Consider the following 12,439-nt stretch of genomic DNA (forward strand, 5'->3'; position numbering starts at 1 on the left):
CTCTCTCTCTTGCCCTCTCTCTTTCTCAAATAAAGAAATAAATCTTTTAAAAAATAAATAAATAAATAAATAAGACACTAGATTTTTTAAAATTTAAATTCAATTAATTAACATAAAGTGTATTATTAGTTTCAGAGGCAGAGTTCAGTGATTCATCACTTATATAACACCCAGTGCTCATTACATCACATGCCCTCCTTAATGTCCATCACCCAGTTACCCCATCCCCCCACCCTCTCCCTTCCAGCAACCCCCAGTTTGTTTCCTATGATTAGGAGTTTCTTATTATGGTTTGTCTCCCTCTCTGGTTTCATCTTGTTTAATTTTTTCCTGTCTTCCCCTATGATCCTCTGTTTTGTTCCTTAAATTCCACATATCAGTGACATCATATGATAATTGTCTTTCTCTGATCGACTTATTTCGCTTAGCATAATACCCTCTAGTTCCATCCACGCATTGCAAATGGCAAGATTTCATTTTTCTTTTTTGATGGCTGAGTAGTCTTCCATGGTACATATATACCACATCTTCATCCATTCATCTGTCAATGGACGTCTAGGCTCTTTCCATCGTGTGGCTACTGTGGACATTGCTGCTATAAACATCAGGGTGCAGGTGCCCCTTCAGCTCACCACATTTGTGGCTTTGGGGTAAATCCCTAGTAGGTGACACCAGATTCTTTTGAGCCATATAGTAAAACTAGAACATTGAGGATGTAGCTTCCTAAAACTAAAACCAAAGACTGTGTTTACTTTTTCTGCTCAGTCCATTTCAGTTTCAAATGTTTTCTCTCCCCAGCATTTCTAGACTTACATCCTGCCCCTCTCCTCTTCTTTTTCCATCTCAGCCCCCATCTCCCCACTTCTCTTTTCTGCCTGTGCAGAGGTCTTCCATGGTAGGTAGAATGAAGTCCCCCAAAGATCTCCATGTCTCTCTTCCTGGAACATGTGTCTCTGTTATGTTACATGGCAAAGGGCAATTAAGGTTACAGATGGAATTAAGGTTGCTAGTCAGCTGACCTACAGATGAGATTGTCCTGGGTTATGGGGGGGGGGGGGAGTAGAGTTGCAAGGTTCTTAAAAGGGGAAAAAAGGGAGCAGAGTCAGAGGGGGTATGACAACAGAAGACGTCAGAGTGATGTGATGTAAGAATAACTCAGCTCACCTTTGCTGGCTTTGAAAATGAGGAATAGGGCCAAGATCCAAGGAATGCCAGTAGCCCCCAGAAGCTAGGGAGAGGCAAGGAAACAGATTTTCCCTTACAGACCCCAGAAGGAATACAGCCCTGCTGGCACCTTCATTTTAGCCCAGTGAGACCTATTTCAGACTTCTGACCTCCAGAACTGTAAGATAATAAATTTCTATTGTTTACGCTCCTGCATTTGTAGTAATATGATATGGTAGCAATAGAAAACTCATACACTTTCTATCTTAGTCTCCTTGGGGCAGCCATACCTTTCCCGGGAACATGAACAGACATTAGAACATAGATTTTCCTAGATACTCAAATGAAAATAATGGGTCAGTTACTCAGTTTATGGCAGATCTGGTGTCCGGTGGCAGAAATACTCTGACTCATGGTGGTGTAAACAAAGTAGGTACTTATTTCTCCTCACAGAGCTGATAGCCAGTTCACAGCTGCCAGGGGGCTCTACAGTGTCAGAACACACCTGCATCCTTCCTGCTCACCCTGGAGTATAAACCTAAAGGTTCCAGGTGGAGCATTGTGGTCAACAAGACTATCTTCCAGGCCAGTATCAGGAGGAAGGGGAGGCAAAGAGCACACCCCCCTCCTTTCAAGGGCACTTCTGCTTATACCTCATTGGTCAAAACTTGGTCATATAACTGTACCGACCTGCAAGGGAGGCTAAAGAATGTGTATTTCAGTAAAGTATGCCCAGCTAAAATTCAGAGTTCTTGTGGTCTCTGTTAAAAAGAAAAAAAAAAAACCATTGTTATTACTAATGAAGAAGAGGAGAAGTGGTATTTGGAGGCAAGCTATGGTTTCTGACATAGGTGTGATCTGGTTTAGATTCAAGGGCAGATGAATAGCTGGGCAGACGCCCAGAGCTCCCTCAGGCCCAATGAGGATTCGGTAATTCTGTGATAATCTGTATTCTAGTGCGATAAATTCTAGTTTGGAAGAAATGTGACGTTCACAGAACAGTGTCCAGGGTCTTGTAGATCATGACTACTTCCAACTCTGGATGAATGAAAGCGTTAGGCTACCCTTCTGGGTAAGTCAAGATTCCATCTTGGTCCTGTGACGTTTTGCAAGGGGGTTAGAGTTTTGTTCAATTTGGGGACATATAATTTCCCTGTGGGGCTGAGATGATTGGGTCCCTAATTATGCTGATGAAGTCATAGTTGTTAAAGCCTCTTCTTATTTTTTTGTTTTTACATAAAGATCCCTCCACTGATCTTCAAGCATATGAAAGTAGAGCTCAGAGATCTTTGTGGCTTCAAAATCCCTTCAGCCTTCCTTTCCATTTTATTGTCTCTGATGCCTTTGAAAATAAGTTGAGGGAACAGTTAATTATCTTCCAATTATACTGTAAATGCTGTTGGGGTGGCTGATTTTGCAGTATTTGTTATAAAATAACACTCACTGTGAAGGGACCTCTTTGTTTACAGAGAGTTACACATAATTTCTTCTTTTGTCTTGAAGAACAAGATATAAGAACCAAAGAAGATAACTTACATATTTATGCTTTTTTGGTAATTAAAAATTGTTTTTTGATTTTACTGAATAAGTAACAGTCTTGTGTTGAACTTACTATGGGTTATATTTCCTTCCCCAGGTTTTCTTTGTGTCTTCTTTCCTTTTTGACATGGTAGCCTGGTTTTACTTTATCCCTGGATAAAAATATTCCCCAAAGCTAGCAGAAGTCACGGTTTTTAATATGTCTTCAGAACAAGATTCAACTGTTGACTAAAGCAAGGCTTTAATGCCTCTCATTTCTTGGGTCATGCACTCCAGCTAAATTGCTGCTCTCAGACATTGCTTCACTGTTGGGTGTCAGTGACCTCAAAGGGCGCATTTACACAGACAGTCCTGAAATAGCATATGGCACCTTGACATGGAGCGAGACCTGATCAGAATGTGAAGGAAATGGGCACCAAAAATAAAATTGGGTATTTCCGAGATGAACAACAAAAATAAATTGAGATGGTGGGTCAAGAAAGAATTAGAAGAGAAATGAAATTGGTATTGGATTTGAAGGGGGTAGGGGAAAGGATGGGGAGGAGATCTGGCAAAGCCAGAAGCAAAGAAACCACCTCATAATTTACGTAAGTACAGAATTCCACTCTCTAAACATTTGTGTTCCATTTCCGGATTTATAAAAGTAATAAGTCCGTTAGACTAAATACAGAATTCCGCTGGTGAACTCACTGATGTCATTAACAATTTAGACATGGCAGTCCTTCCCCCTTGACATTACAGGTGAAGAATTGTGAGTTAAGTAAATAGTTCTGTCTAGCCATGTTTCAAATAGAATAGAGAGAAACGGCTATTTTTTTAAAATGCTGGATAAACAACACTGAAAAGCCACACATCCTAGGCAGTGTCTCGGCAGTATGATAGACTGAGGTGGTTACAGTTAACTAGAAGGTTGGTGTTGGAGCCCATCAGGAGAACCTTGTAAACTTGGTGTCTGTAGTCCTAAAGGATTATTTAATTTCCATTCCTCTCTGCTTGCCTTTCATTCTTCATCCTCTGAGGGCACTGAAACAGTGTATCTGACAATAGTAGTACCTGAAAAATAACGACAGTTATAATGCATACTGTCACCCTTACCATTTTGAGCTCATTTCATACATTAAGATAAATTTAATGACTTACTTTCTTAATTCAGCGGCACATCTTAGTCTAACTGATTTGGTAAACATTCTTCATTGTTTTTCCCTGAAGAAGGGATGGAAGTACAGAGAGGTGTGGGGGTGGGGGTGGGGGTGGGGGGATGTTTGGTAAAGCACACCTCATCTCTTGATCTGCCTGCAGTCAGACTCAGTGCTGGATTGGGGATGTAGAGGGCTGGGAGAAGCAGGCCAGACCGCAGCCACTCTTTCGAAGTTCCCCCATGATGATGAGCCTGCACGTTTGGCAGCTCCTGAATTCCCTGATGCATTCTTTCTTCCTGTGTTCTTTCCTAGTGTATCTGAAAAACCCACCCAGCATTCCAATGGCCAGCAACAACACCGCCAGCATAGCACAAGCCAGGAAGCTGGTAGAGCAGCTGAAGATGGAAGCCAACATCGATAGGATAAAGGTGAGGACCACATAACCCACACAGACCCTCCAGCCTTGATTATAAGGAGCGTGATTTGCAGCGATCTGTCACTTGACTCCCCTTCTCTAGAGAGTAATGAAAGCAGCAAGGGCAGGAGAGACGCTTAATAATTGGGCAAAAAGTTCATTTTTCTAATGTATCTTTGCCTTCTCCAGATTTCTGCAGAATAGAATGACAGCATAAATTAAAACTGGTTTTCCACGTAGAATTCAAAACAAAACAATAACAGCAAAACAGACAAATGAAAAACAAGCTCATGGTTGAATTCTAGCCAAGGAAATTGGAGAACACACAAAACTTACCAGGTCACCAGCTGACCTCCCTGACTCTGTAGAGACTGTCTTTTCATTTGGGTTTTAGTTTTTCTGTCTTGGTTTAGGTTCTAAGTTTAAGTGTCTATCCATCATGATTAATCTTTCTCTTCACCACTGCAGGTTGTAATTATCTTTTTAATAATTTATTGGATTTTTTTTCCTTCAAAACACAAAAATCACACATGGTCTCCCTAAGAAGTCAAACAGCATAGTGGGTTAATGAAAGTATTTTATCAAATGGAACTCAGAAACATATCTCATTTTATTAAAATAAAGCTAGAACATTCATCCAAATGCCAAATTCTTTTTAAAACTAGAATATTTTTCCTGTTTTCTCCATACCAGAGTTAGCAACCTGAACAACCCACCCAAGCTTTGGAGTATCTTCTAGAGCAAAGGTCAATAAATTAAGGCTCATGAGCCAGATCAAGGTTTTATTAGAACATAGCCATTCATGTGCATATGGTCTATGGCTACTTTCTCACTACAGCAGCAGAGCAGAGTCCTTGCAAGAGAGACCATGTGGCCTACAAAACATAAAATATTTACTCTCTGGCCTTTTACAGAAAACTTTGCTCACCCCCAGTCTAGAACAGTGGTTCTCTGCCCACCTGTACATTCAGATTACCCAGGGAACTCTGGAAAGATCAATTCCAAAACCACACTCTAGGCCAATTAAATTAGAGTCTCTTGGGGTATGATTCAGGCATCAGGTTTGGTTTATTGCGTTTTGTTTTTCATTATCAGTTAGTTTCAATGTATAGCCAAGGTAAGGAACCTAGGGGAGGGGCACCTGGGTGGCTCAGTGGGTTAACTGTCTGCCTTTGGCTCAGGTCATGATCCCAGCACCCTGGAATCAAGTCTTGAGTCAGGCTCCCTGCTCATCAGTTAGTCTGCTTCTCCCTCTCTCTCTCTCCCTCTGCTCCTCCCACCTGTTCATGCTCGCTCGGTCTCTCTCTCAAATAAATAAATAAAATCGTAAAAAAAAAAAAAAAGAAAGAACCTAGGGGAAAAGATTTGCTCCTCCTCCTCCTTCTTTTTCTTTTTTAATTTAAGTAGGCTCTACATCTGATGTGGGGCTTGAACTCATGACCCTGAGGTCAAGAGTCATGTGCTCTACTGAGCCAGCCAGGCACCTGGGGTTTGCTCCTTCTAACTCCCATCAGATATGGGCTAGAGAGTGAAGGGAAAGATGATCTTCCTTCATAAATAAGCTGTGCAAATATCCGTGGGCATCTATCTGTCCTCATCTTTTTTGGGTTCTGATAGTGGGGCCGTGTAAACAGCTTCTCTTCTTTCAACAGCTTTAACTCTTCTTATTCATGAATGAGATAAATACAGGGTCCTCACCATCTGCCTTGCTCCTTTGCAGCACCTTCCTCTTCTCCTCTTTGCCTCTTCTTTTTCACTCCCTTGCTGAAAAAGTACAGTGCAGAAGGTGGGCACAGAACGTGCTGCAAGAAGTGAGGTGGCTCAAGGACCGTGGCATCAAAAAGTGTCATTTAGTGCTTCTTTGGGAGAGGTGGGGAGAGAGGAAGCTTCTGCCCATGGACCTTCTGGAAAATGTCACTTTGCCTTTCAGGGTGGCTCAACTAAGATGAAAGTATTTGTGAAGCACTGTTGTGGTTGGCATTTTCTGTTACTCCTCAGCATCCTCAGATCTGGCTCCTGAAGGAGGATGTGATGGTGTTGGAGGTGATGAAAAGCTGGCAGTGGGAGGAAGAGGACAGAAATAGGCCTTTTCAGCCATAAGTCAGACCTCCATCCTGCCTCACCTGAATTACTGACTGTAGGGGGCTCCTAGTTGATCCCTGAAATCCATCTCAACCCTTCTCCATCCCTGCCATCAATTACCCTCCACAGTGCTACCAAAGAAAATCTTCTCTAAGAAAATCTCATTATGTTCCTCTCCCACAGAAAATCTTTTCATGCTTCCCATCACCTGTAAAATAAAATTCAAACTCTTTAGCAGAGTATGCAAGGTCCTTCTGGCCTCTGCCCCTCTTCTTAGCTTTGTCCCCTTCTTTTTGCCCACCTGCCATACTGAGCCACTTCTGATGCCCTTGATGAAAATTTCAAATGCCTGGAACATACGCCTCCTCTCCATCCTGCTTTAAACTCTGGCGACTCTGTGAAGACTCAGATCAATCATTACATCCTTTGAGAAGCTTTCCCAGACCCTCATCATTAGGTTGGATTTTTACCAATTTTCAGTTGTTCATTTAGTCTTTTATCCAATACATATTTTATTGACAACTTTTTAAATGGCGAGACCTCGTTAGGTCCTAGAGGTACGGAGATGGAGAAAGATGAAGACATGGCTCTTGCCCTCAAGGATCTCCTAGTCTAGGAGGGGGTTACAAAAAATATGAGCAAGACCTATCACTGACATAAATAAGATATCCAAGAAGCATAATCACCAGATATCACCAGAAGAAGGCAGCACCACACCCTGAGTCCCGTCGTATACTACTTCTGAAAACACCAAAGGCATCACCACTGTAAGAGAGAAGGCGTTCATTGAACAAACAGCGCTAGGTGGTGATCTTCCTAGGCGATCTTCACATCCAAGTCTCTGGACCCTTGCTATGTCGTGAGACCTCATGTTGTTGGCAATACCGCAGCAGCGTGTCATTCAGCATTTGTCCTGCACATCGGAGACAGGCAGGCATGCTGTGGCGAAGTGGCAGATTATTTTTAGTTCAAGCTGTTGGCTAAACTGCAACAGTGTTGACAGAGTTTTGAGCTAGCTGGTGTAGGGCTTGGTTATTTGCCTTTAGGAGTCCTTTCAAAGGCTTTTGAGCACTTAGTCTTCTCCACCTACTTTCCCTGCATGATCCTGTCAGCAAGAAAGGGCTTCTCTCTGAAGATCCCATGTGTGTGATTCTGCAGTCAGAGTAGTGACCTCTTCAAGCTCTGTAGGGCGGCCGTGGTGTTATATACGTCTGGCAGAGCCCACTGTAACTGAGGCCATGAGAAGCGGGGGGCAGGGCAGGGCAGGGCTGGCACTGGAGCTTTGAGAGTCCCATCAGCAGGGGTGGCTATATGCCCCCTGTGCCCCCCAGAATAACTCGGGCTGCAGAGAGAAGCTGTACTGTGAGAGGATCTGAGTAGCGTATTCATTTTTAAACCTTCTTGTGTCCTATCCCTCTGCATCACAGATCCCAGGAGAATTGAGCTAATGAACCCATTATCTGTTCATAAGCCTCAGGCATATATAAATTATACTTCCAGCCTTTCTGTGTTTCTTTGTTAGCATTTCATTCAAGGACGGAAAGTAAAGAGAATTCAAAGGAAGCTGGGAAGGGATCTAGGGACAGGGACAGAGAGGGGCATAGAGACTGTGACACTCAGATGTATGAGACCGCAATATAGTCACACTGATGTCGAGCAAAGACAGATGAAAGGAAGCTTGTCCTTAGAGCACAAGTTGAGAAACCATATCCAAAAGCAAAGGACAGCAGGGTTCAGTAAATCTATTTATTCACCACTCTATTAGGGCTCATTGGGTTTCTAATAATAGAAGCCTAGCCCAAGTTCACTTAAGCAGGAAGAGGGGATTGATTATAAAAGATACAGTGTGTCTCAGATTCCAAGAGCAGAAATGTAGCTGGGTAAGCAGTAGAAATAAGAGCTGGAAGACCATCAGAAACCAGGAGAGCTCTGTTACGTGCCCCTGCCTCGCTCTGTGCGTCTGCCTCTCTCTTTTCCCAGGAAGAATAGATTTCTCAGCTGCCTGTTCCATGTGGAGACATGATGACTGCCCACAGCTCCCAGGATCTCATGTCACTTCCAGCTCCATGAAGAAAGAGATAGATTGATTCAGTTCCTTTTAGTCTCAAGTGTATATTGCTAGAATGGCATCTCTGTTCTAGTAAGAGTGAAGCATCTGCAGTTCAATCAACAGACATTAGAATCAAACCACATTGCACAAACATTGCTCCTAGGAATTTACCCACCCCTATGAATGGGAAAGGGTTGGATAGTTAAGGAGGAGTGAGAATCGTTGTAAGCTGGAAAGATGCTTTTTGACAGAGGACTTCGTTAGCATCATGAAGAGTAATGTAGATGTAAGAACAAAAGAAAGCCAAGGCCAGAAGCATGGGTGAAATAATTGGTGAAATAATCGTTAGCATCATGAAGAGTAATGTAGAAGAACAAAAGAAAGCCAAGGCCAGAAGCATGGGTGAATAATCTTAACTAATTGGATGCTCCATAAACTGACCCCACATAAAAATGTCAAATTTATTTCTCATTGCTCCCAAATATTCCTAATAAACCTTTCCAACTTGCTCCCTTTATTATCCCAAGAATATGCTATGTAAATTCCCACCTCTCTGGTTACTCTGGGTCCCTCAGTGAGAATGCCCTTCCCCTCATTCTTTTCCTGTCTACTACAGACTTAATAATGGTTGTCTCCCCCCATCCCCCCAAAAAATTCATTTGTTGAAATCCTAACCCCCAATATAATGGTATTTGGAGGTGGGGCCTTTGGAAGATGATTTGTTCAGGAGGGTGAGCTCTCATGAATAGGATTAGTACCCCTATAAGAGAGACCTCAGGGAGATCCCTCATCCCTGCCACCACGCGAGGTAATAGTGAGAAGACATCTGTGCACCAGGAAGTGACCCCCACCAGACACTGACTCTGCCAACACCTGAATCTTAGACTTTCCAGTCTCCAGAACTGTGAGAAATAAATGTCTGTTGTTTCTAATGCACCCAGTCTGCAGTATTTTGTTACAGAAGCCTGAACCAACTAAGATCCTATCCAAATCTTACTCCACCATTAGGGGTCAGCTCCAGTCCCCACTTGTCCATGAATCTCTTGCCGTTCTGACCATATTTACTAATTGGTTTCATTTTCATCAAGTACATTTTTCCAGTTAGAATACACAGTCCTCAGAGTCAAAGACCATGTCATTTACTTCTCTGTATCCTTCAGGGTGCTGGGGTACAGGCATTCAAGAAACTTTTTTTAGTGGAGAGCTTGAAGTTCATGTACTTAGAGTGTCATGTTACAGGACATCAGGAGCTATGTTTCACATGACATTTCCAATGACATTTATGGTTTGGGAAATTGCAAGCATGAATATAATTGGCCAAATAAAACTATGGTCATAGGGGCGCCTGGGTGGCTCAGTCGTTTAAGTGTCCAGCTCTTGACTTCGGCTTAGGTCATGATCTCAGGGTCCTTGGACCAAGCCCTGCATTGGGCTCTGCATTCAGTGGGGAGTCTGCTTGAGGATTCTCTCTCCCTTTCTCTCTGCCCCTCTCCTCTTCCCCTGGAAAAATAAATAAATCTTTTAAAAAAACTGTGGTCATAGGAGAAAATTCATTGAAATACAAAAATGAAGAGAAGACAGATAAATAGTTTCATGATTTGTGTTTGATTATAAATAGCCAGCGTTTATTGTATACTTTCTTTTTAAAACAGTTCAACATAAAAACAAACTGATTTTCATAACTGACAACTATGTATAAATTATTAAATAAACACAAATGTTTCTAATGATTGAATCATCTTTTTGATGATTGACTCATAAAAGATTGGAATTGAACTTCACAGAAAATGGTAGTGAGAAATGGACCAGTTAGACATCATCTTTGGTAGTAGAGAGGGGACTTATATCCTGGGTTTGGGACTTTTGAAGTATTTTTCCAGAATTTGAAATGAAAGTTTTAACATCTCTTCCTGAAAATGCTTGCATTTGCAGGGTACCTGGGGGGTCAGTCGGCTGAGTGTCTGACTCTTGGTTTCAGTTCAGGTCATGATCTCATGGGTGGTGAGATTGAGTCCTGCACCCAGCTTCATGCTCAGTGGGGCATCTGCTTGAAGATTCTCTCCCTCTGCTCCTCCTGCCACTCACTCTCTCTCTCTCTCTCTCAAATAAATATATAAATCTTTTTATTTTTTTTTAAAGATTTTATTTTATTTATTTATTCGACAGAGACAGCCAGCGAGAGAGGAAACACAAGCAGGGGGAGTGGGAGAGGAAGAAGCAGGCTCATAGCAGAAGAGCCTGATGTGGGGCTCGATCCCATAACGCCGGGATCACTCCCTGAGCCGAAGGCAGACGCTTAACCGCTGTGCCACCCAGGCGCCCCTATAAATCTTTTTTTAAAAAAATTCTTGCATTTGGTTTATTAGGAAGAATGAGATACTATCCTCCTCATAGGCCAGTTGAGAGTATTTTTAGGGATAATAAAATCAGTATAGTATGTCAAAGGACGTAAAGAGGAAAGGGTTGTATTCACAGTTGGCCAGTCCTAATTCATTCAATTTGCTGAAAATGAAACAAAAAATTTACAGTTGAATTCACACATACATTAGTAACTGAGCTTGACACTTCATTTTTATGAGAGTTGATATAACTTTTAAAAATTCAGTCGACATTTATTAAGCACCATGAATACACTTAGCTTTATGCATTGTGTCTAGGAGCTATGGTAGTAGTTCAACCTTGATAATTTGAAATCCCTAGGAAATGAATTTTTCTGAATAGCCCAGTTTTCAGGGCAGATGAAGTCTCCCTTCTTAAAAATATAACTATTTTGGATGACACTTTGAACGTCTTTCTTTTTTTATTAAATAGAGTAAATTAAATGATTCTTTTGAAGTTATTAATTTCAAAAATTTTATCCTATTTCCTTTTTTAGAAAAATCCTATTGATATACCATTAGTTTAATACCACCTTGGAGGAGAGGGGAGGGGAAGACTACTTAGAAGATTCACTCATTATTGTATAAATAAAAAATAGTCAGTATCTATTCATACAATTTTACTTCCTCTAGTATCACCAGTTTGATCCTGGCTGCTCTTGACACCCAGGAAAGATCCTTTAGACTCAATTTTGGCCATCAGCAGTGATGCAGGCACCATGATGATATGAGACATCACGGCAACTCGCTGCCCTTCCTTCCCAACATTAGTAATCTTGCTGTCCATAGCACCTCTCATATTTTCAGTCTGGCTCCAAGGCATGTCAAAGAATCCTAAGGTTTCTTGTGCACTCACTAGTGTTTAAGCTGGATGTTTTCATTTTTTCTTACTTGAATTACATATTAACAATTCAAAGAAAAATGAAGACTTTAAAATAGCCAGTTGCTTCTGACCTGAGCAAAAGACCTTTCTAGACAAATGTCAGACCAGTCTCCTAGTCTGGAAATTCTGTCTCTTCCCAGAGGTTTGGCAGTTTCTTTTGCCTTCAGCTGCATCACCAGGCCCATGACAGACGGTGAACTTCCCATTTCAAGCCTCCATCCCAGCACAGATTTTGAGGTCCTTTTAAGCAACAAATTAAATTAAAGTCAACCCTGGTGGTGCCTTTAATGTAGGCAACTCAGCTGAAGGACTTAACCGATTCCCTTAACACACATGTGACTTCCCACACATATAGGCAGTGACCACCTGTCAGTGCTTATTTCTTTGCCTGATGGCTTGCAAGCATTTTGCAACATCAATTTTAAAATGTGTCTTCATTTCAGAATGTAATGAAGGCAGAACTATATCCTAACATACTGTTTAAATTCTGAGGTCTGATTTTTATCCTGACAACTGCTTCTCAGAGCTGTCAGGATGTCTGCCTAGAGTCGGTTCTTATTTTTTCAGAGCCTAAAATCATAGTTTGGTGGCCTTTATTGGGACGCTCCATTCACCGTTTCTTTACTTCCAGGTTCTCAGGCCCAGTCTAGTTTGGAGAGGTTGCTGGATAGTTGGGCTTCAGCAATGGTCAATCTGAGGAGATCCACTCTCTTATCAAATATAATTCCTTCACATGTGCGTCAGATCTCATCTCCATAAATCCAAAGTCACACTCCACCACCTGTCCAT

General features: G+C 41.8%; 1 protein-coding gene across 2 annotated transcripts in view; it reads left to right on the plus strand.

The window, feature by feature from the left end:
- Positions 1-12,439, plus strand: part of GNG2 (G protein subunit gamma 2) — a 113,399-nt gene that overhangs the window by 82,750 nt on the left and 18,210 nt on the right. For both annotated transcript variants that reach the window (XM_026480393.4, XM_057318551.1), the window contains one exon: positions 4,155-4,270. In XM_026480393.4, the coding sequence (XP_026336178.1) occupies positions 4,184-4,270 (87 nt within the window). In that variant the 5' untranslated portion in view covers positions 4,155-4,183. The remainder of the gene's footprint in view (positions 1-4,154; positions 4,271-12,439) is intronic.

This window comes from Ursus arctos, unplaced genomic scaffold (genome assembly GCF_023065955.2).
Source record: "Ursus arctos isolate Adak ecotype North America unplaced genomic scaffold, UrsArc2.0 scaffold_25, whole genome shotgun sequence".
Lineage (NCBI taxonomy): Eukaryota > Metazoa > Chordata > Mammalia > Carnivora > Ursidae > Ursus > Ursus arctos.